The sequence below is a fragment of the Carcharodon carcharias genome, chromosome 1 (assembly GCF_017639515.1).
Source record: "Carcharodon carcharias isolate sCarCar2 chromosome 1, sCarCar2.pri, whole genome shotgun sequence".
Lineage (NCBI taxonomy): Eukaryota > Metazoa > Chordata > Chondrichthyes > Lamniformes > Lamnidae > Carcharodon > Carcharodon carcharias.
Genome location: NC_054467.1, coordinates 226,587,314 through 226,611,217, shown reverse-complemented (window position 1 = coordinate 226,611,217; position 23,904 = coordinate 226,587,314). Strand labels below are relative to the sequence as shown.

General features: G+C 43.9%; 1 protein-coding gene across 1 annotated transcript in view; it reads right to left on the bottom strand.

Moving 5' to 3' along the window:
• The window catches only part of pstpip2 (proline-serine-threonine phosphatase interacting protein 2), a 133,716-nt gene that overhangs the window by 40,111 nt on the left and 69,701 nt on the right, over window positions 1–23,904 (bottom strand). The window contains exon 6 of the mRNA XM_041199672.1: window positions 6,418–6,480. Coding sequence (XP_041055606.1) covers window positions 6,418–6,480 — 63 coding nt within the window. The remainder of the gene's footprint in view (window positions 1–6,417; window positions 6,481–23,904) is intronic.

Genomic DNA, 23,904 nt, shown 5'->3' with positions numbered 1-23,904 from the left:
TTTATATCTATTGACACAAGGCTGTTTGGTATATCTACCAGTGCATCCAGCATCTTAGGACGTTATTTAATGTAGGTGATAGGGATCGCCTGCTGGCTGCAGTGCAGGTGAGAGCCCTGCATCGCCTCTTTTCGTAAGGGCCCACCTGATCGAGTGCCACTCAGGCACTTGACAGGCCAGCGGCGGGTCTTCCCTGGGATCAAGGACTCCCAGGGCGGAAGTCCCACCTGCCAAGAGCTGCCGGCCAATCAGAGGGTGGCAGTTCGATTGAATGGCAGCACCAGTGGGGAGGCCGTGGCTGCTGACAGGACAACACCCACCTGAGGCCTAGGATCATCGCTGGACCCAAAGCCACAGATGAGTGATGATAGGAGGGACTTCATGGGTTGGGGGTCGTGGGGAGCAGTTGATGGGGAGAATGGCAGCAAAGGCAGGGCGTAGCTCTCAGCCCTTCCTGATGGCAGGTTCCTCAGGCACCGAGTACCTATGAACAAGGGACCCTACCCCCACCCCAGGAGCCTGTTAGCAACCCTGCATGGGTTTACTTCTTGTTTCCACTTGACGAGCCGCTCTACCCACCACTGGGTTAATACCAGTGGCGGTAGGATGAGACCCTTAAGTGGCATTAATCGCAGCGAGATGGGAAGGCTGTCCACTGGCCTTCCTGCCATGGACTTAATCAAGGTGGAGGTGGCCACCTGATCAAACTCACCACAGGGGAGAGCATTAAATTCCACCCTTGGCGTACACGACCTTCAGCATTCTCCTGCATTCTGCCCTATTGAAGTCCTCGCCTGAGGCTCTGGCAGCCGTACTTGTCTGCTACATCAGCCTCTGGTGAACTGGCATGTCATGAAGCTATAATAATTTTCAGAATATTTATCTGGTTTATTGTAAAGTAGGTTTAAGGGGATAAATAGTTAGGTCTGTGTGTGTGTGTGATTTAATTACATTTTGTAGCCAAGCAGACTGCAAGTTCAAGTTATCAAAAGAAGTAAGGTGCAGAAGTGTCTTTAACATGATAATGAGTAAACATGGTTGGGGTTTTAGCAGGTAAGGTGTAAAGGGAATTTTCATTTTTAGATAGATGAATGGAGATTTGGTTTTCAAAGGGATCTGTATGTTTACAAATAGCCAGACAAGGAAGCTAAGGAATGTTTATTTTTCTCAAGGGTTACTGACAATATATAGTGGCAACATGAAAGGATTTATATTACGCGAAAGATAAAGTTCCAAAGACTTGGAAACAATAGAATTTACATATTAAAAAGCAGAGAAGCATATATGAAGGAGAGTGAGGCTGTGTGTCAGGGCAAAGCATTGTAAGATCTAATAGAAGTGTGAGAAGCCTCCAGCATTTGTGCATAAACCTGCCGTCTACAGAAACTGAAGCTGGAGAGAGCCATTTTGCATTCCACTATTCAGGGTATTGTGTTAATTTGCTGGATCTGTTTAAAATCTAAAATCTATTTTTGGACAACTGCCTTAACGTGGGTGTAACTGGGAGCCAGGTTAATTAGGGATTTTAGGAGTTGTTATTATAATAATTTGTACTTCTATGTATGTGCTTGAAATCCCTTTTGTTAATAAATATGTTAATTTAGTTTTTTAAAAGATCTCTAAAGTCCTGGTGAACTTATTACTTCTGAATTCAGGGCACACATCTCAAAATAAATACAAATTGCAGAACTGTTGTGATAGTGCGATCAAGTTTCCCTCGTGGATTTGATCTGCACATCATCTGCCACGTCATAACAAGCAAACAAATCATCCTTCGCCCTGACCTGCTCTGGTCCACTTGTTCCTCACCATGTGCTGACTCAAATTCTATTCTACCTTCCAAGGTTAAGTGCAATGCCAGTGTCTGAGCTGATGCCTGTGAGTGCCAGATCAATCAGTACCTGGATCTGCAACTAAATTGCTGTAAGCTGCAGGGCTATGGGCCGGGTGCAGGAAGCTGGGATTAGAAAGGGCACCTGGGTGTCCTCGGGCTGGCATGGACATGATGGGCCGAATGGCCTCCTTCTGTGCTGTAACTTTTCTATGGTTCTATGGTTCTAATGAATGCCCTCTTCATCACTGTACTGTTAGTCTTCTCCCTTCCTCTTTTGGCTGCTATGGCTGTGCAGGTGACAGCTCATGGCTGCCTGAAATTAGGAAATCAGAGAGGCAAGGTTCTTGCAATGAATGGGGTTTGGGGATGGGTGCAAAAGGTCCATGGGTTGCACCATCTGCAGCTTACTCGTCATTCCAGGGAGCAGGAAAAGAATGAGCTGGGAGTTGAGAAGGGGCAAAAGGCAGGAACATGCCATCACCCTCAATGTTCTCAGCAACAGTGGATGTTGTGGGCCCTTTCGCAGCCGGCCCCATAATGCAGAGAACCATCTCCTCCACTGAGCTCTGGAGATACAGGCATCCTTGTTAATTTCATTCTGCCCTGCTCTCTTCCATTGTGTGCCATCTTGTCCTGCAAGAGACCATGTTGGTGGCACTGTTTGGGTGTTCTACCTGCATTAGCTGAACAGCATGTGGAGGCAGTGAGAGATGGATGCGAGGCTGGCAGCACTGGCAGGTGCGAGGGCGAGGTGGAGCATCTGGATGTTACCCATGAGTCCTGGGTGCCACAGTGTGCTGCTGTCGGGAGAGTGAGGAGCATCTTAAGCAATGTGAGGGGCTGGTGTTGTGGTGGGTAGATATTGTCACATGAAGATGCCTGCCTTGACATGAGATCAAAAGATTTCTTGTGGCACTGCTGCCAGGTTCTCAGACCCAGACTCCAAGTGATGACCTTCCTGGACCCGCTCCTATTCCTTTCTGAGGATGAGCTTTGAGGGTCTCCTAGCCAACAGCGTCTCCCCCCGCACCCGCACAGAACCATGCCATCAAGCCAGTGCCACACCGGTCAGTCTGAATTCCTCCATCTGTCCCGGTGTTCAATTTGTAATAATTTCCATTGCAGAAATCTTCCCTTTAAGAGGCATTCTGCCTTTTAAGAAAATGCAGGCTACCTGTACCACATGGTGTCTAGTTATGCACCTGGTGCCTGCTCCTGTGTGCAGAGCTTGCTGGCAGCATTCGAGCAAGAAGACCAGTGCTAAAGGTGCAAGAACATGGATAATTATCCATCAATCAATCAGTCCAATGAGGTGGGAAAACAAATTTTGTGCCTTATCCATCTCCATTTGAAGAGGGGTGGGAATGCTGTAAATTGTGGCATTATAGGAGGTTTGACAATGGTATCTTGCTTCTCTGGCATCAGGGTAACGGATATCACTAAACAAATCACAAGCAGGAGAAAGGGGAAGTCATGGTCTGTGTTAGGACCAATGAGCTAGGTAAGAAAAGGATTGAGGTCCTTCATGAAGAGTTTTAGGAACTAGTAAAATGATTAAAGAACAAGGCCTCTAAGGCAGTAATCTTTAGATTATGACCAGTGTCACTTGGTAGTGAGTACATAAACAGGAAGAAAGTGCACGTGAATGTGTGGTTGTAGAAATGGTGCAGTGAGAGCCTCAGCTTCCTTGGGCATCGAGACCATTTCTGGGGCAAGGGGGTCCTATACAAGCCTGGCAGGTTTTATGTGAATAGGACTGGGACCAATGGCCTTGCAGGGAGGCTAACTAATGCTGTGGGGGGAAGATTAAAACTAACTTGGAAGGAGGTGAGGGGAGGGGCACCAGGACATCCTCCTCGGATATCGGTGCCAGAAGACTGGAGGATTGCAAATGTTGCACCCTTGTTCAAAAAAGGTGAGGGGGGTAAATCTAATAGCAACAGGCCTAACCGTTTAATCTCAGTGCCGGCTGGGAAAACTACCAAGGACCATTGTTAAGGTCAAGCATAATAAGGGCCAGCCAACACAGGTTTAAAAGAAATCTGACTAACCTGATCAAATTCTTTGACAAAGCAACAGAGAGGGTTGTTGAAGGTAGTGAAGCACATGTCATACATATGAACTTTGATAAATAGAGTCACATGGTATCAAAGGAATGGTGTTAACTCGGATACCTAATTGGCTAAGGGATAGGGGGCAGAAGCTGGTGATGAATGGATGTTTTTCTGACTGGAGAGAAGGATGCAATGGGGTCGATGATAGGGCAATTACTTTTCCTGTTTATCTACAAATGTCATGGACTTGGGTATAGGGAGTACAAGTTTTAAGTCTGTGGATGAGACAAAACTTAGCAACATGGTAAATGTGGGACAGGGTGATAGACTTAAAAGCCACAGACACTATTATAATTGGCAGCTGCAATTTAAAACAAATAAGTGTGAAATGGTGCACTTTGGAAGAAACAATGTGAAGAGGCAGTTTAATCTAAATGGTTAAAACAAAAAAACTGCGGATGCTGGAAATCCAAAACAAAAACAGAATTACCTGGAAAAACTCAGCAGGTCTGGCAGCATCAGCGGAGAAGAAAAGAGTTGACGTTTCGAGTCCTCATGACCCTTCTAAATGGTATTGTTTTGAAGGGGGGGTGATGCGAAGAAGAGGAACCTCAGGGTACATATTTACGAATCCTTAAAGTTGACAGTTAAGAATGCATATGGGTTGTTTGGCTTTGTAAATGAAAAGCACTGAATACAAAAGGAGGAAGTTATGCTAAATCTTTACACATTTCTGGTTAGGCCTCAGTTGGAGTATTGTATACAATTCTGGACCACATTTTAGGAAGGATGTCAAGGCCTCAGAGGAAATTTATCAGCAAAATTGAGAAGCTTCAGTCATGCGGAGAGATTGGAAAAGCTGGGATTGTTCTCCTTAAAGAGAGGGTTAAGGGAAGACCTAATAGAACTATTCTAAGTGGGGTTTTGATACAACAAGTAGGGACAAAATTGTTTTCTTTGGCGAGTACCATATAATATTTGAGTAATGGTCGATCTTGTGTCGAAGTCGACTCCAACTTTTATTCAAAAATCCAAAGTCTTTCTACTTACCACCCACTCACTGCTGAAGTCAAACTCACCTGGTGCAAACCTACTCATTGATGGAATCATAGAATAGCACACCATTGAAGGCGATTGTTCAGCTCCCTGTGTCTGTGCACATCAACATGTGATATAAGGCTACCACCTCACTGGTGTGTGCTGCGTTCCCATCAATCCTGCCCTCTAATACGGCAATATGGTATCAAGAAGGAACAGCAGATGCACAGCCCAGCTCAAAGTTGTCTGCAGAGCTGAGAAATAATTGTGCAGCAAGTATAGATTTCAAGATATTGGAGAAGAATGTTAGAGATTGGAGAAAGCTCTTGAGATGCCTAAGAATAAATGTGCAAAAACAGTGGAAAGCCTAGCATGTGGCCACAGTTGAAAAATCAAGTTGCAAAATGCGTCAATGAAAATGCCGGAATGAACTCTCAATTTCTCGCGGATACATCTGAACCTTCGCCCTGAAATAAGCAAGAAGTTTGGGCATTATAGATTTCAGAGTCAGCTCTGAATGATACCAGGTTCATGAAGAAAAACAATTTTATCCTGCAACAGAAGATCAAGATTTCACAGTGTTTCCCAGCAGAACTTGATGACAGGCTCTATCGCATTTCAGAGGTTTATAATTAACCATCGACAAAAGAAGAGATACAGATTGGCCTGTAATGAGAATGTGAGTGAGACTCCCATGCATTTTGACATGTCAGCCAGTCAAAATAGTGAGCAAAGCTGGACAGAAAACAATGTTTGTGAAGGTGACTGGCAATGAAAAAAATTGAATGAAATAGTTTAAATTTGTACATATGACATTGGTTTTTGATGAATTTAGTGTGCACAAATTAATGTCTGTCTTCACAGAGTTAATTATTCATTTATTTACAAATAAAGATTCAATAATAAAAATACTTTTTGGCTCCTTTTGCACAACTTTTGGAGGCGAGGTTGGTGGGAATGGTCTCTGACCTGGCAATTCTACGATAAAGTGACAATGAAAGAGGGTGGATTTCAGCCCCTCAAAAATATGACTCCTGTACAAGTTGGCCCCCTGCATTAAGGCTGAAAATTTAGTCTTGGAAACTCGACTTTTACATAAGTATATACAATAGGTTGGTAACCAAAAAGGCCATTGATTTAAAATAATTGTCAAAAATACTAGAGGGGAAATTGAGGAGAAGTTATTACACACAGTGGGTTATGATAATTCAGAATGCACTGCCTGAAATGTTGGAGGAATCAGATTCCACAGGAACTTTTGAAAGTCAACTGAACATATATTTGACGACAGCAAATTTGCAAGTTAATTTGCCCTATTTTCAAGCCTTCCCTTCCAACAGACTACACGCGAAACAGACTCGTCCCAATTTATTTAACGTTGGAATGTAGTGAATAACCATGTGTTAAAAAACTTCCAAAAAAAAATACAGTAAACCATAGTCTAGCACCAGTCATTTAAGGGAAGACAAGAAACTAAAATAAAACTCTTACATCCACAGTTTTCTTGAAGAATGCTGTCTTCTGCTTGTGCAAATTTTCCATACAATGTTCGATCTGAAAAGAGGCAAGAAATAGGATAACTTGGAGGAAAGTTGGGGGATTTCCCATTCTATTCATTAATTTTGAACATTTAGAAGATCTGATAGTACTCTCCAGCATTGATCCCACTGGAATCTATAGAGTCAGTGGCAGGACACCTAATTAGCAAGCGGTCAGCGATTCCATGCATACTGGTCCCAGGCTGCTGGGGGATTACTTCAACGTCAAATGAAAATTTCAATGCTTTTATCTTCCTCAAATCTTTCACAATCCTAATTATTTGTCATACCTCCTATTTACATATAGTCAACAAATTTTAAGATCATGCTCCCCATGCTCAAACCTGAAAGAAGCAGTTCAGAGAAGGTTCTTGGGAAGATTCCTATCATGAAAGGGCTGTCTTATGAGGAAAAGATTCAGCAGATTGAACCCTATACTCAATGGAGTTTAGACGAATGAGAAGTGATCTTATTTAAATGTAAAATTTTGAGAAGCCTTCACAGGATAGATAGAGAGGACGTTTCCCCTCGTGGGGGAATCTAGAACTAGGAGGCACAGTTTAAAAATAAGGGGCTTCCCATTTAAGACAGAGAAGAGAAGACATTTCTTCTCCCAGTCATGAGACTTTGGAATTCTCTTCCACAGGCAGCAGTGGAGCCTGGGCCATTAGGCAGATTTTTGATCTACAAGGGAGTCAAGGGTTAAGGGCGGCAGACAAAAAAGTGGAGTTAAGGCCACAATCAGATCAACCATGACCTTATTGGATGGCGGAGCAGGCTCGATGGGCCAAATGGCCTTCTCATGCTTCTATTTCTTATGATCTTATGAACCAACTTTATATGCCAAAAACAAAAATGGTCCCGTCTATCCAAGGTACACCACTGTCAACCCTTTGCCAAACTAAGCAACACCCATTTATCCAAAAGCTTTGTTTTTTGCCTATCATTCAACATTTTATCCATTCTGCTATAGTTCTTTTTAGGCCAGATGTCTGAACTTCTATAGCCTTTATAAATAATTGTCTAATTTGTCAGCTTTGAAATCTGAAGAGTCCCAAGTTTTCTAACATTCCCTCATAACTCAATGCTCTGATACTAAGGACTTACTCAAGGCCCTTCTCTGCAAATTCACAAGGGCTTATTTTTACTTTGTGAACGACAGTGAGAATGAGAGTTTGTGTACCAAATCCCAGTGATCCCAATCCCACTCTAACACCCTGTTGCATCTGGCACCCTGTTGCAGTGTGTTCCCTTAACATCATCCTTCACCACTACTGCATCAGCTCAATACCTGCTGAAACCGCTAGTCTTTGCTTTTGTTACTTCTAGACTCAGCTATTCCAATGCTCTTTTGGCCTGTCTTCCACTTTTGCACCATCCATAAGCAAGAGCAGATCCAATACTCTACTGCCCATATCGTAATTCACACCAATTCCTGTTCGTCCATCATTCCTGTCCTCAGGGGCCTTGAAATTCTCATCCTTTTCAATTCCCTCCAATGGCTTCTCCTTGCAACTCTGTAACCTCTTACAGCCTTACAAATCTTTGAAAGTTCAATGCTACTCCAATTCAAGCCTCTTGCGGATCCCTGATTCTCATCACTCCACCACTGGCAGCTGTGTCTTAGAGGTTTGTAGTTTTAAGCTCTGGAAATCCCTCCCTAAATGACTCCTCCTCTCTCGAAGACATATCCAAAACCATAACTCATTGACGAAGCTTTTGGTCCCCTGTCCGAGCTCTGTGGTTCGGTGTCAATCTTTGATAGAAAATGTTCCTAGGAGGTGCTTTGGGATGTTTAACCACCTTAAAGGTGTTATATAAACTCAATTGTTGTTGTGTGGCATTATATATGACACCCAGAAAAATAAGCTCATGTGAAATACAAAAGAGGAGAAACGTTGCTGCCCATGACCTTTTTTTAAAATTCATTCATGGAATGAGGGTTCGTTGGCTAGGCCAAAATTTATTGCCCATCCCTAATTGAGAAGATGGTGGTGAGCTGCCTTCTTGAACCGTTGCAATCCCTGTAGTGTGGGTACACCCTCAGTGCTGTTAGGAAGGGAGTTCCAGGATTTTGACCCAGCAACAGTGAAGAAATGGCAATATATTTCCAAGTCAGGATGGTGAGTGACTTGGACAAGAACTTCCAGGTGGTGGTGTTCCCATCTATCTGCTGCCCTTGTCCTTCAAGGCGGTAGTGGTCATGGGTTTGGAAGGTGCGAAGGAGCCTTGGTGAATTCCCGCAGTGCATCTTGTAGACGGTACACACCGCTGCCACTGTGCTTTGGTGGTGGAGGGAGTGAATGTTTGTGGATGTGGTGCCAATCAAGCAGGCTGCTTTGTCCTGGATAGTGTCAAGCTGGATAGTGTTGTTGGAGCTGCACTCCTCCAGGCAAGTGGGGAGTATTCCGTCACACTCCTGATTTGTGCCTTATAGATGGTGGACAGGCTTTGGGGAATCAAAAGGCAATTTATTCGCCACAGGATTCCTCTGGCTGCTCTTGTAGCCACAGTATTCATATGGCTGGTCTAGTTTAGTTTACGATCAATAGTAACACCCAGGATGTTGATAGTGGAATATTCTGCGATGGTAATACTATTGAATGTCAAAGGGTGATGGTTAGATCCTCTTTGTTGCAGATGGTCATTGCCTGGCACTTGTGTGGCACGAATGTTACTTGCCACTTGTCAGCCCAAGCCTGGATATTGTCCAGGTCTTGCTGCATTTGCGCATGGACTGCTTCAGTATTTAAGAAGTCGTGAATGGTGCTGAACATTGTGCAATCATCAGCGAACATCCCCGCTTCTGACCTTATGATGGAAGAAAGGTCAATGGTGAAGCAGCTGAAGATGGCTGGGCCTAGGACACTGCCCTGAGGAACTCCTACAGTGATGTCCTGGAACTGAGATGATTGACCTCTAACAAGCATAACCATCTTCCTTTGTGCTAGGTATGGCTCCAACCAGCGGTAGAGTTTTCCCCGATTCCCATTGACTCCAGTTTTGCTCAGGCTCCTTGATGCCACACTCGCTTAAATGATGCCTTGAAGTCACTCTCACCTCATCCCTGGAGTTCAGCTCTATTGTCCATGTTTGAACCAAGGCTAAAATGAGGTCAGGAACACAGTGGCCCTGGTGGAACTCAAACTGGGTGTCAGTGAGCAGGTTATTGCTAAGCAAGTGCCGTTTGATAGTACTGCTGATGACACCTTCCATTACTTTACTGATCGAGAGTTGACTGATGGGGTGGTAATTGGCCAGCTTGGATTTGTCCTGCTTTTTGTGTACAGAACATACCTGGGCAATTTAGCACATAGCTGGGTAGATGCCAGTGTTGTAGCTGTACTGGAACAGCTTGGCAAGTTCTTGAGCACAAGTCCTCAGTACTATTGCCGGAATGTTGTCAGGACCCATATCCTTTGCAGTATCCAGTGCCTTCAGTCATTTCTTGATATTATGTGGAGTGAATTGAATTGGCTGAAGACTGGCATCGGCAATGCTGGAGATTCCAGAAGAAGCTGAGATGGAGCATACACTTGACATTTCTGGCTGAAGGTTGTTGCAAATACTTCAGCCTTATTTATTAATTTATTAATTCATGGAATGTGGGCTTCGCTGGCTGGGCCAGCACTTATTGCCCATTCCTAGTTGCCCTTGAGAAGACAGTGGTGAGCTGCCTTCTTGAACCATTGCAATCCCTGTAGTGTGGGTACACCACTGTGCTGTTAGGTAGGGAGTTCCAGGATTTTGACCCAGTGACAGTGAAGGAACAGCGATATATTTCCAAGTCAGGATGGAGTGTGACTTGAAGGGGAAATTTCAGGTGGCAGTGTTCTTTTGCACTGATGTGCTGGGCTCCCTATCATTGAGGATGGGAATATTTGTGGAGCCTCCTCCTCCAGTGAGTTGTTTAATTGTCCACCACCATTCACAACTGGATGTAGCAGGACTGCAGAGCTTGGATCTGATCTGTTTTTTGTGGAATCGCTTAGCTCTGTTTATCCACTTGCTGATTACGTTGTTTGGTAAACAAGTGGTCCTGTGTTGTAGCTTCACCAGGTTGACACCTCATTTTTAGGTGTGCCTGGTGCTGCTCCTGGCATGCCCTCCTGCACTGTCCATTGAACTAGGGTTGATCTTCTGGCTTGGTGGTAATGGTAAAGGGGGGGGAATATGCCAGGCCACGTGGTTACGGATTGTGTTCGAATAAAATTCTGCTGCTGCTGATGGCCCACAGTGCCCCATGGATGCCCAGTCTTGAGTTATTAGATCTATTCAAAATCTATCCAATTTAGCACGGTGGTAGTGCCACACAACACGATGGAGGGTATCCTCAATGTAAAGACCGAACTTCGTCTCCACAATGACTGTGCGGTGGTCACTCCTAACAATGCTATCAAGGAGGGATTCAGCTGCTACAGGTAGATTGGTGAGGATGAGGCCAAGTAGGTTTTTCCCTCTTGTTGGTTCCCTCACCACCTGCTGCAGGCCCAGTCTAGCAGCTATGTCCTTTAGGACTCAGCCAGCTCGGTCTGTATTGGTGCTACTGAGCCACTCTTGGTGATGGACATTGAAGTCCCCACTTGAGTACATTCTGCACCCTTGCCATCCTCAGTGCTTCCTCCAAGCAGTGTTCAACATGGTGGAGCACAGATTCAGCAGCTGAGGAGGGGATGGTATGTGGCAATCAGCAGGAGGTTTCCTTTCTCATGTTTGACCTATGCCATAAGACTTCATAGGGTCCGGAGTCGATGTTGAGGACTCCCAGGGTCTGTCCTTCTGGTGGGACAGGATACGGTGATGGTGATGGTGGCATCTGGGACATTATCTGTAAGGTATGATTCCATGAGTATGACCATGTCAGGCTGTTGCTGATGTTAGTAAGGAGGACTTTGCAGGGTTGACAGGGCCGAGTTTGCTGTTGTCGTTTCCATGCCTTGGTCAATGCTGGGTGGTCCATCTGATTTCATTCCTTTTAGCAGTTTGATATAACAGAGTGGCTTGCTAGGCTATTTCAGAGGGCAGTTAGGAGTCAACCACACTGCTGTGAGGCTGGAGTCACACAAAGGCCAGACCAAGGATGACAGATTTCCTTCCCTAAAGGGCATTCATAAACCAGATAGGTTTTTACGACAATCAATATTGGTTTTTATCGTCATCATTAGGCTTTTAATTCCTGAATTTTTATTAATTTCAAATTCCACCATGGTGGGATTTGAACCCTGGTCCCCAGAGTATTACCCTGGGCTTCAGGATTATCAGTCCAATATCAATACCACTACTGCACCACCTCCCCCACAGCCTTCTTCCTCTATCTGCCATCTGGATGAGATAACAAATAGTCTAGGGGCATTCTCCCTTCCTTCAAACTGTTCTCAGTGAGAAAGAGCAGAACGAGGGCAAGGGAAAGGAGAGGGGAAGGGAACTGAATTCCTGGCACCATGATTAGTAGCAAGAATGGACTCGAACTCAAGTTCTGTCGAAGGGTCATGAGGACTCGAAACGTCAACTCTTTTCTTCTCCGCCGATGCTGCCAGACCTGCTGAGTTTTTCCAGGTAATTCTGTTTTTGTTGTGAGTAGCAAGAATAATCCTGAATGTGTCAATTGTACATTAATTGTGCTTATTTGTATGCAGGTCCTGGGCATTAACTGGCCATTCACTTGGGTGCCCTATAAATGGGCACAGAGGCTATTTGGTTCGGAGGCTTATGCTTGTACACGAGAACACAAGAATTGTATTACTTAACTCTGTAAATAAATATAGAGGCATGCAAAGATTGGCTCCAGGGCTGTCCTTAACCAGCTTACTCTCTAGAGTAAAACTGAGCGCAAACAAGACACAGTGTTCGAGTTCTGGTCCATCAGATCCCAATTGAGCTCCATAGAGAAGGCTAAGAAAGACTTCCAGGTGGAAGTTTTTAATTATATGATAATGAGAGCACCTAGTTTGGGAGGCTGGTAAACAGACCTAAAGTAATTTTAATTCAAAGGGTGGCCTGTGTTTCTTTAATAAGATCAGAGTTGAAAGTGGGAAAATCGTAAACAATGGGTAGCCCCTTCCTGACTTTCTTGGTGGAGATGGGTCTCTACAGTTGCCTTCATAAAGGGTTTAAATTATTCATATGGCAAAGGGAGGTTTGGGAATGGGAGATAATTAGTTTAGATCTCTATCCGGGACATCCCAGGAGTGCCCTGTTGCCGTGGGGATAAATTGCAGAGAGGTACCTTTTTACTTGGCTTTTATCTGTGTGATTTCTCACAGAAGCATTCAGTTGGAGCCTGAGTCAAGCAGAAGAGAAATCTGCCAGGAGCTATAAACCAGTAGAAAAGGGCTATTGGAAACCAGGGGAGTTTTCTGATTTTAGAGTCACTGAGCAAGAAAGCATTGAGGTCCATGCTTGAGCTGGGGTGTCCACTATCATGAGGACTGCCTAGCCAGATGCTAGTGAAAGGATCCAAAGAAATCTCATCAGAGAATAGCAGGAATATTAAGGAGAATCAAAGTGAGAGCTGTGGCACACCTAGGTTTGGTCCTAGGAGAAGTGAAGGAACCCTCAAGATCCTGTAAAGTATAGGAGAACTCTTGGGCAGAAATAACAGTAGAACGGGGTAGTGTCTATTCCTATCCGGAGGATGAGGCCGTCAGTTGTTTGTCCTTATTGCCCATCCCTAATTGCCCTTGAGAAGGTGGTGGTGAGCTGCCTTCTTGAACCGCTGCAGTCCAAGTGGTACAGGTACAGGCAATCAGGAGGCAGTGGCATAGTGGTAATGTCAATTCAAGTAATAATGTCAATAAAATAACCCAGAGTCCCGGGATAATGTTCTGGGTACCAGGGCTCGAATCCCACCATGGCAGATGGTGAAATTTGAATTAAATGAAAATCTGTAATTAAAAATCTAATGATAACCATGAAACCATTGTCGATTGTCATAAAAACCCAGTCCGTCTGGTTCACTAATGCTCTTCAGAGAAGGAATCTGTCATTCTTACCTGCCCTGGCCTACATGTGACTCCAGACCCACGGCATGGCTATCAGTTGTATAATACCACTAAAAAATTAACACCAACACAAAATAGCCCAATTAAAAAACTTTTAGCATCATAAAAGAAAAAGACATAAAAAGGCCATTGTTTCCTGCACTTTTTGCCCCTTACAGAATGAGGCTGGGGAAAAAATAATAGGGAACCAGGAAATGGTAGAGGAGTTGAATAAATACTTTGCATCAGTCTTCATGGTAGAAGACACTAATAGCATTCCAAAAATCCTAAATAATCAAGGGGCAAAGGGGAGGGGAGGAAATAAATACAATAACTATCACTAGAGAAAAAGAACTGGGGAAACTAATAGGGCTAAAGGCCAATAAGTCCCCTGCACCTGATTGGTTGCATCCTAGGATATTAAAGGAAGTAGCTACAGAGATAGTGGATGCACTGGTAGTAATCTTCCAAAAATCCCTAGATTCTGGAAAAGTCCCAGAGAATGGACAGCAGCCAATATAACACCCTTATTCAAAAAGGGAGGGAGACAAAAAACAGGTAAATATAGGCCAGTTAGCTTAACATCCATCATTGGGAAAATGTTAGAGTCTATTAGGATGTAATAGTTGAGCACTTAGAAATACATAATCTAATCAAGCAGAGTCAGCATAGCTTCATGAAGGGGAAATCATGCCTAACAAATTTATTAGAATTCTTTGAGGAGGTAACAAGCCGAATAGATAAAGGGGAACCAGTAGATGTAATTTATTTGGATTTCCAAAAGGCGTTCGATAAGGTGCCGCACATAATGCAACTTAATAAGATAAGAGCCCACGGTGTTGGGGCTTTAATATTAGCATGAATAAAGAGAGGATTGGCTAATTAATAGAAGTCAGGAGAGTTGGGATAAGGGGGGCATTTTTGGAATGGCAACCTGTAACTAGTGGAGTGCCACAGGGATCAGTGCTGGGGCCTCAATTATTTACAATATATATTAATGACTTAGATGAGGGAAGTGAATGTACGATCACCAAATTTGCGGATGACACAAACGTAACTGGGAAGGCAAGTGGTGTGGATGATACAAGAGAGGGATATAGACAGGTTAAGTGAGTGAGCAAAAACTTGGCAGATGGAATATAATGTGGGAAAATGTGAGGTTATGCACTTTGGCAGGAAAAATAGAGGAGCTGAATGTTATTTAAATGGAGAAAGGCTGCAGATAACTACACACAGGAGGATTGGGGAGTCCTTGTGCATGAATCCCATTCAAAAAGCTAACATACAAGTTCAACAGGTAGTAGGGAAGGCAAATGGAATGTTGGCCTTTATTTCAATGGGAATGGAGTATAGAAATAGGGAAATCTTGCTAAAACTATACAAGGCACTAGTTAGACCACATCTAGAATACTGTGAACAGTTTTGGTTTCCTTATCTAAGGAGAGATATACTGGGATTGGAGGCAGTCCAGAGAAGGTTCACCAGGCTGATTCTGGGTCTGGAGGGATTTTCTTATGAGGAGAGGTTGAGTAAGTTGGGCCTGTACTCATTGGAGCTTAGAAGAATGAGAGGCGACCTTCTTGAAACATATAAGATTCTTAGGGGGCTTAACAGGGTAGATGCTGAGAGGTTGTTTCCCCTTGTGGGAGAGTCTAGGACCAGAGGGCATCATCTCAGACTAAGGGGTCGCCCATTTAAGACAGAGATGAGGAGGAATTTCTTCTCTCAGATAGTAGTGAATCTGTGGAATTCTTTACCGCAGAAGGCTGTAGAGGCTGGGTCATTAAATATATTCAAGGCTGAGATAGACAGGTTTTTAATCAGTAAGGGAATCGAGGGTTAAGGGGAAAAGGTAGGAAAGTGGAGCTGAGGATTATCAGATCAGCCATGCTCTCATTGAATGGCGGACCAGACTCGATGAGCTGAATGCCATACTTCTGCTCCTACGTCTTATGGTTTCTATAAAACAGAGTGTAAATTGCAGTCAATACATTATCCATTATATTGTAAGATCACTGAAACATCCCAGGTGTCTCTGGCAACAAAGAGGGAAACCAAGAAGAATACATTTAATGCACCTAATGTAATTTAATGCTGAAGAAAATATCAAATTGCTGAAAGAAACAATTTAACAGCATATTCCCCATTGATGGCACCACAGTATTTTGGAGCAAATTGTAAACTAAATGAGTAACCAAACTGCATGCTTGATTTTGCTTGAGCTGTGTTTCCTCCTTCCTGTCGAATGCCCGGAGCAATGTGCAACTTCCTTGTTAGAATGAGTCATTTTATCTAAAAATCCCTGCTCTGTTTCTGTATTACTTTAGATGATGTTTTGTGCCCAAGGTTTCCGTGCTCCAAACCAACATCAGGAGCTCAATTTTCAGTATGATATACTTTATGGCTTTGTCAGGCAATTATACACAACTTGGTCGTTCATATTTTGCAACCAGCTCTTGCTTCTTTGATTTGGCCGTATGCAATATCCGGACAGCCACGTCTAAAAGACTTGAACCTCAAGCACTGCAAACAACAATCCTATGCACAAATGAGAATATTTTGAATGAAAAGTGACATATTCTATTGGGCGCATGGCTCTTGGTTTCACTTCCAAGTTTAAAAATGGCAAACCTTTTCAGTAAATTAGCACCAACCAATTCAGCTGCAATAATGCGATATTTCTATCCACACAAGTAGGCTTTGTTAACAGAAAAATTACACTTTGCATTGACTGATAAATATTTTATTTTAAATTGAAACCAACCACACTTACAAATGCCCAGCATGGAGCATATAATAGGGGAGCAAAGTACTGTAGGTGCTGGAAATCTGAAACATGAACAGAAAATGCTAGAGAAACTCAGCAGGCCAGGGAAAATCTGTGGAGAGAGAAACAGAGTCAATGCTTCAGGTCCACGTTCTGCACTAGCTCTGACGAAGGGTCACTGACCTATATTTCTCTCTGCACAGATGCCACCAGACGTGTTACATATTTCCAACACTTCCTATTTCAATTAGAGCAAAAATAACCCTTTTTGCCAGCCCTCCTCTGTCATCAAGAAATCAGCAGAACCAGTTTGGCTCATTAAACATGATTTTTTTTAAAAAAGAGTTAAAGTATGAAGAGATAAATAAACATCAAAGCAACAAATGAATCTTTTTTAAAAAATAAGTTATTAATAATAATGACCATTAAAAAGTGCCAAGGAGGCACTAACTAACTAATAAACCTTTTTTTGCCTTTTCACTTAAGAAGCAGGGCTGGAGAGAGACAGATGAGGCTCCAAGTCCTTGTCACCAGGGAAATGGATGGGGTCCAGGGCCAGCTAAAGAATTGGGTTTAACTAACACCAACCTTGCATTCTCCCAGCTAGCCTCAGTGGATTTCATACGCAAGTAGGGGTTGGAAATTGGAAGCAGGTTACCTTTCAACCTGGATTTTCCTCCACATCTGGCCTGGTGTGTGGATAGGTTTTTGGAGAGGGAAGGGGGAAGGTTGTGTGTGTGTGTGTGTTTGTGTCTGGCTTGCTCCTAGACCCAGGGCTCTCTCTCTCTCTCTCTTGCACTCACACACACACACTCTCTCTCTCTCTCTAGCACTCACACACACGCTCTCACACACAAACGATGACGGACTTGGAGGCAGAGTCAGGAAGAGAAACTTGAGAAGTTTGGGCTTCTTCACTAAAGCTGCAAAGCATGTGTGAGTGGGTGAATGTGTGTGAGACAGTGAGCGAGTGAGTGAGAGACTGAGAGTGGCTGAGTGTGTGTGAGAGAGTGCTTTCTATTTGAGAGTGCTCAAATGCTCCCTCTCCCCTCTCTCACTCACATGCTGCATCTCTCTTGTTCTTTGCTCCGCTCATTTCCTTGCAGTCTGTTCTCCTACTTGGCCAGCATGGTGCTTATGTCAGGACCATTCACTGCTTTTCTCTCTACGTGAAAAGACCCACATCATCTTCTGCTCTGGTGGGTAACAGTGACTTCGATTGGGGTTCAGCCTATCATTAGCTGATGGCCTGAGGTTCCCAGAATCAGGGGTTTCCTCCCCATGCAGTCTCTCCAACACCCAGAAGATCAGCAATACAAATTTCTTGCCAAACTGCATCCCAAACCCTCCCTTCTACCCCCTATCCGGTGACAACCCCATGACTATCGCTGCTAGAACTATGTGGAGCAGAGTCAGGAGGAAAACCAGGAATCGGAGGCAAGGCCCGAGAGAGAGGGGTGCGCTGCCACTGGTGCACCAGTTGGGCAGGTCTCCCTGGAGGCAGCCAATTAGGATTCTGTTAGGTATAGCCTGTGGATATGGTGATCTTCCGCCTGTGTAGAGCAGCAGTGCTGCCAGTAAAGCAAAAGCTGCAAGTTTTGCCAGGGGTCCCCGAGGGCACATGATAGTCACTGAACCCCTGGGGCGTGAGGTGGCCACCTGAGAAAGGGGGCTGGTGCTGTCTGAGCCCAGGCCACCTGAAGACACGGGCCCAGCTGATTAGTACCATCTGCACCCCCCATTCCCAGCCCTGATGCGCACTTGAGGGAAATAATTTTGCAGGGCTACGGGACAGAACAGGGGATGGGAACTGATTGGATTGCTCTATAGTGAGTCAACATGGACTTGATGGGCCAATTGCCCTCCTTCTGTGCTGTCATGCCTCTATGAGCAGGATTTTCATCAAGGAGAGCTGTGTTAACATTGTCTGCTGACCTAAGTGGATTAGCATTCTTGAAGGTCAGCCATGCATTCATAATGAGGTCATCTAGAAAAACAGATGTCTGGCCATCTGTTCAAATTGCTTTTGTGGATACAGTTGCCAGATGGCCTCATTATAAATGCTTGACTGAGCTCCAAGAATGACTAATTCACTTAGCTCAGCAGGCAAGTTGACCAGGGCCAGGGAGAAAAATTGTGAGCCCTGGTGCTTCTCCTGTTTCTGGGCCCCTTATTCCACCACTGCCACCTCCCCCCACCCCCCCCCGCCCCCCCCCCCCCCCCCCCCCCCCCCATCCCCCCCACCCCCAGTCTTCTTCCTCAATCATGCATGTTATTTCTTTCCCCCTTTCAAGATTCACCGATCAATTTTCTGTAATGCAAGCTCTTCATGCTCAAACATAGCTTCCATTTATTTCAAATGTTTGCTATTTTTAGTCATCTATCACTGATATCATAATACTGTGGCTCAGTTTTTATGACAAGGAGTGAATTCTCTGTGCAAATCCTTTTTTTAAAGAAGTGTATCTAGGAAACTAATTGGACTGAAAATTCACAGAATATAAAAAACACAAACTGCAATTGGGAAAATTTTATTTGAAACAAAATTTAGATTTTAGGCATCAGATCAATGTTACTCATTTATTGATGCCATGATCTGCCTACTCTGCATACTCTGGGAAACATTAAGCGTGTGCCACTAACCCCTTTACTAATATGGCATCTGGCACACTTTGCATCAGAAGTGTGTGCAGGGGCCACAAACTCCATTTTGGAATTTTAAGGGACCTTATAGCACCCAAAGATCCAACCTCGTCCCCAGCACCTGGTCCTTCTGTTTCTGAATCTTGCTAAGTGCAACAAAAGGGTGTACTCTAGTAGCTAAAAATCACTTTTGCAAAGTTGTGAAAGGCCCTTTACAAATGCAAGGTTGTTTCTATTTAAAACTTATACAAACCACACTTGGACACAAAAGTAAGATGAGGGTCTAACAGATAATATAAACAGGGTGTCAACTTTTAAACCAATCACATCAACAAGGAACTTAACTGAACAACTGTATTACTTCTGGGAAAAATAACCTGAAAACCAGCTATACTTAGGACATGGCTTGGAAAAGAATGCCTCTGTATCTATGAACGTTTACTCATTGTTATTTGGATTATCTATACCACATCCTTACAATTAGAGTCCTGTATCATTGCCAAGAATTGGCATTACCTCACTCTCATTAACTGTCTCACCTGTTGCAGTTTCTTGCGCTCCTCCAATGTCGGCTTCTGTCAAGAGCCCTTGTGTTGCACTTTGGGTCCTGTGGTCCTTTAGTAGGCAGGGGAGGGTGAGAGTGCGGCCAAGGGTGGACTACATCACCTAGAACGCACCGTGGCAAAATAAATGGCCGCATGGCCTTGGGCTGTTACTCCAAGACAGCCGGATCTCGAGCGCTGGAACTTTGTAGTGGGTGTTTCAGATTCAGAGGAGTCTTCGATCATAGAATGATAAGCACAGAAGGAAGCCATTCAGCCCACCGTGCCTGTGCTGCTGGCTCTTTGAAAGGGCTATCAAATTAAGCCCCACTCTCCTTTGCTCCTCCCTGCAACTTTTACTCCCATTCAAGTATTTGTCCAATTCTCCCTTTTTTGAAAGTTATATGCTTTCCAGGCTTGCATTCAATGTCTTGGATGCCTTACCTTTGACTGCCTGGGATACTCCTTGCGGATGATGTTGACCACTGGGATCTGGCTGGTGGATAACAGAAATTCCAGCTGCAGCAGGTCCTCTCCCACCGCCCCCAACCCGGGTGTTCTGGGGTGAAGGTGTTGGGGGGTGGGAGGTGCAGTTCAGGAGGCACGGAATCCTTGTACCACCACCATGTGGCAAAAGCTCTCCAGGAAGGACTGTCGGTCTTGACAGGAAGAAGACGACATACCAAAGATGAGCAACTCCCCCAGCTCCACCTCCATGCCCATGACCAGCTCGACAGACAGGTTGTAAGATAGGTCAGCTGCCCGGGCATTTAGTTGCCACATGATGCAGAACAGAACATCACAGGCTGTGCCTGATGACTCTGGCCCAGGGAGGGAGGATCTGGCAGGGCTGAAGGTGGCTCCAGGAGGCAAGTATGCTGCCCAGCAGCAGCAGCATGCTGCAAAGTGGGCATAAGAAAACCCCGGGGAGCAAGTGCCTACTCTGCAACACTCTCATCATCTCACAACAACCTTGCTGGAAACAATAACAAAAGCAAAAAGCACTGCAATTAGATGAATAAAAACTTCAGCCCCCCAAAAAATACAAAATGGCTGCAAATACAAAAGCCTGCTTTTGAGCGCTATAAGAAATTCCAAAAGAGAAAAATGGCTTTGGTTGTGTTGGATTTGCATGAGAGGCTGCAGTTGGCAAAACTGGTTGAGGCTTTGTAATCGTGTGCTCACACACAAGGCGTGAGGCAGCCACTTGAGATACGAGGCAAGGTGCTGCTACTAATGGCCACGGCAAAAGCTCCAAGTTGAGCCCGGGCCCACCAAGGGCACCTTGTGGACCCACCTCAAACATTGACACAGCTGTACTGCAGCCTACTCCTGCTCCTGATTCATATGTTTGTATAGACAGGAGTGCAAGCTTTGTTTGATTAACATCTTTACCACTCAAAATAAGTTATTCTTTCTTTGACATGGTTTTTCAATGCCCGTTGTTTATTTATACAAGATTAAGAGGTGTAAAGTCAACAATATATTTTTATTATTGATTCTATGAATGTCAGCTTTATGAGAAGGCAAGAGGAGTAATGTTGTTCAAAGTGAATGTTGAGTTGCTGTTTTTTGTTTGGTTTCTGACTTGGGACTAGAGTTCTCCCATAGTCCATGACTCCTCTCAGAGGCCACAAACCACGTCCCCTAACAAAACGGACTCGACGTCACCAAAATGGCAGTTGGTCAAATACATTTACCTGCTTTTGACCTTTGCAGTGGATGTGCTGTACATCGGCCTTAGGAAACTATTACAATTAAGGGGTACGGAAGGATGATAAGGGTTAGAAAACCCAAATAAAGTTGGTCAGAAAGAACAAAACAGAGGGCAGGGGTTCAAGGCAGTTTATCTGAGTGGTTAGAAGTCCAAAGTGATGTCCTACAAGGTTCATTTCTGGGGCCATTTCTGTTCACTGTGTATGTATCAATGATTTAGGCTTAGAGCGGTGGTATTAAATTTTACAAGTTGTATCAAAATAGGAAGTATAGTTAATTATTTTTAAAACCAAAGGAATCTGCAAAGGGATTGTGATGGGGGAGCTAAAAGTGGCAGTTGGAACTGAATGTCAGTAAGTTTAGGTGATACAATTTGAAATAAGTACAGTAATTATACTCTTGAATGAAAGGAGGCTTGGGGTTGTATAATAGCAGAGGAATTTAGGCAATATTCAATGAATAGTAAAAAGCAGCATCTCAGGTTGCTAAAGCTGTTAAAGAAAGTTAATAAAATACTGGGCTTTAACTTGAGACTTAGAACATAAAAACCAAAAGGTAATGATGAATCTATATAAAAACTTAATAAGACTTTAATTAGGAGTACCATGTGCAGTGCTGGGCTCCACAAATTATAGGAGAGATATTGAGGCTTTAAAGAGGGTGCAGTGAGGAATGTCCATGTGCAATGTCTATGAAGAAATCTAGTTAAAATTAAACATTTGAATAGTTTGTGCTTTTTTCATTAAAACATTGCATATTGTAAGAACATAAGAAATAGGAGCAGAAGTAGATCATGTAGCTCCTTGAGCCTGCTCTACCATTCAGTATGATCATGGCTGATCTTTTGCCTCAACTTTACTTTCCTATCTACTCTCCACATCTCTTGATTTCCTGAGAGGTCAAAAATCTATTTTGGGGAAATATGATAGAAGTGTATAAAATTATGAAGGATGGGATATGGTGGATGGATGCACATTGTTTCCAGTTATTGAATGGAAAAGAATGAGGGGCCATAGAATCAAGATTAAATACGAGAGATTGAGAGCACAAGAGAAACCTCTTTACTTTAAAGTGGGAGACTGTGGAATTCACTTCTAGGATTAATGGTTAAGGCAGAAACTATATCAACATCAGATTGAATAGATAGGAGGAGAATAACAGGTTGGAAGGATTTGGAAACTTGGGGGATGGATTTTATCAAGCCCACAAGTGCGGAAAACATAGCATGTAGGGTGACTACATTAGGATGCGAAATTTCAATTTCCCAACGGCAGGTTGATCTGCAAAGATAAAGTCAGCAATGTGTTTGTGTGTGCCAGGCCTCACGCTGGCTTGTGGCAGGTTCATGCTTGTAATACATTTGCATGCTATGAATGCTCATTAGCATAAAGCTTTTTTTGATTAAAGTCTTACCTTCAGCGGCAATCGAGAATCTCGTCATACCTGCTTCATGTTTGTTTAAAGGTGGCGTACACCACTTTATGCAGTTATGTCTGAGGTCAGCTGCTTTCAGCCCTGTTGACCTCTGCGGCACTGGGGAGGGGAGCAGCTGAATGGAGGCTCAGGACCAGGCAAGGGTGTGTCAGTAGTGGTGGGGGAGGAATGTGGAGAGAAGTTGGGGGCATGGAGGAGTGGAAGAGGGGTCCAAGGGAGGATAGAGAGTGGGATCTGGATCATAGAGAAGTGAAGTAGGAGGGTCCTGGCATCCTGGATGTGGTGAGGACAGTCAGTCAGGGGGTATGAAAATTGGAGGCCTAAAGGGCAATATCAGTACTGTCCAAATGTGTGTCCATCTTAGGCTACTGGCTGGCAGAGTCCTTATACAGGGCTTTCACTTACAACATTTCAATTATCCCTGCTGAGAGTGATCTTGGACAATGTCCTTCACAATAGAAGGGAGTGTCAGCTCAGCCTGCAAGCTCAGCCATGTCCCACAGAGTGGCGAGTACAACCATGAATATTCAATAGAGGGAACAATAAAAAAAACACTATTTCTTCCCCAATAAAGGAAATGTTCCTAACTCCCCGTTACCATCAATGTGTGCCAACCATGAGGCCTGCCAGTTTCAACAAAAAACAATGATGCACATATGAATAAAGTGAAACCAATGTAATGTGAAATATTTCTCACTGAAATTTAGTTTTGCAAAACATCTGTGCCACCTTTGAACTCTCAAGTCTTGTGTTAATGGCAATGCAAATGGGCAGGAGAGGTTTGGCCCTGATGTAGATCCTGCTTGTTTTACTAAAAGGTTCTTTTATAGCCTACCCATAACTGCAGCATTGCCTACTGATGGCAGATTTCACCACTGAAAGCTTCCCTCATCGCGAAATTGCACGCCTCCCGTACATGTCACTGGCACTTTAAATCTTAATTGTAATTGCATGGGAAATGGAAAACGGCAGAAGAGTGGAAGTGGCACACACTTCCGGTTCCGCTGTCGGAAAATTACGCTTATGATGATTTACTGGCTCACAATTTTCTGTCGCAAGGAACTCGCTGTTATTTATGTACAAATGGTATAACTTCAAATGAGTGGCAGATGCATGAGTAAAGAAATGCAAACGTCGCTGTGCTAGTTATACCACTCCACCTTTAACTTCACAATTACGACATTTTGCTATCTGCCTCACCACTGAACAGCACTGAATGCTATGAAGTTGCTGTATTTGGAGATTTACATAGAGAAGAACTAAACTATAGAAAGTTAAATTGTGTCCAGAATAAGTACACTTTTAACAGTGTGATAAGTGTTAATTATTGCCATTCAACCTTTGTGGCACTGAAAATT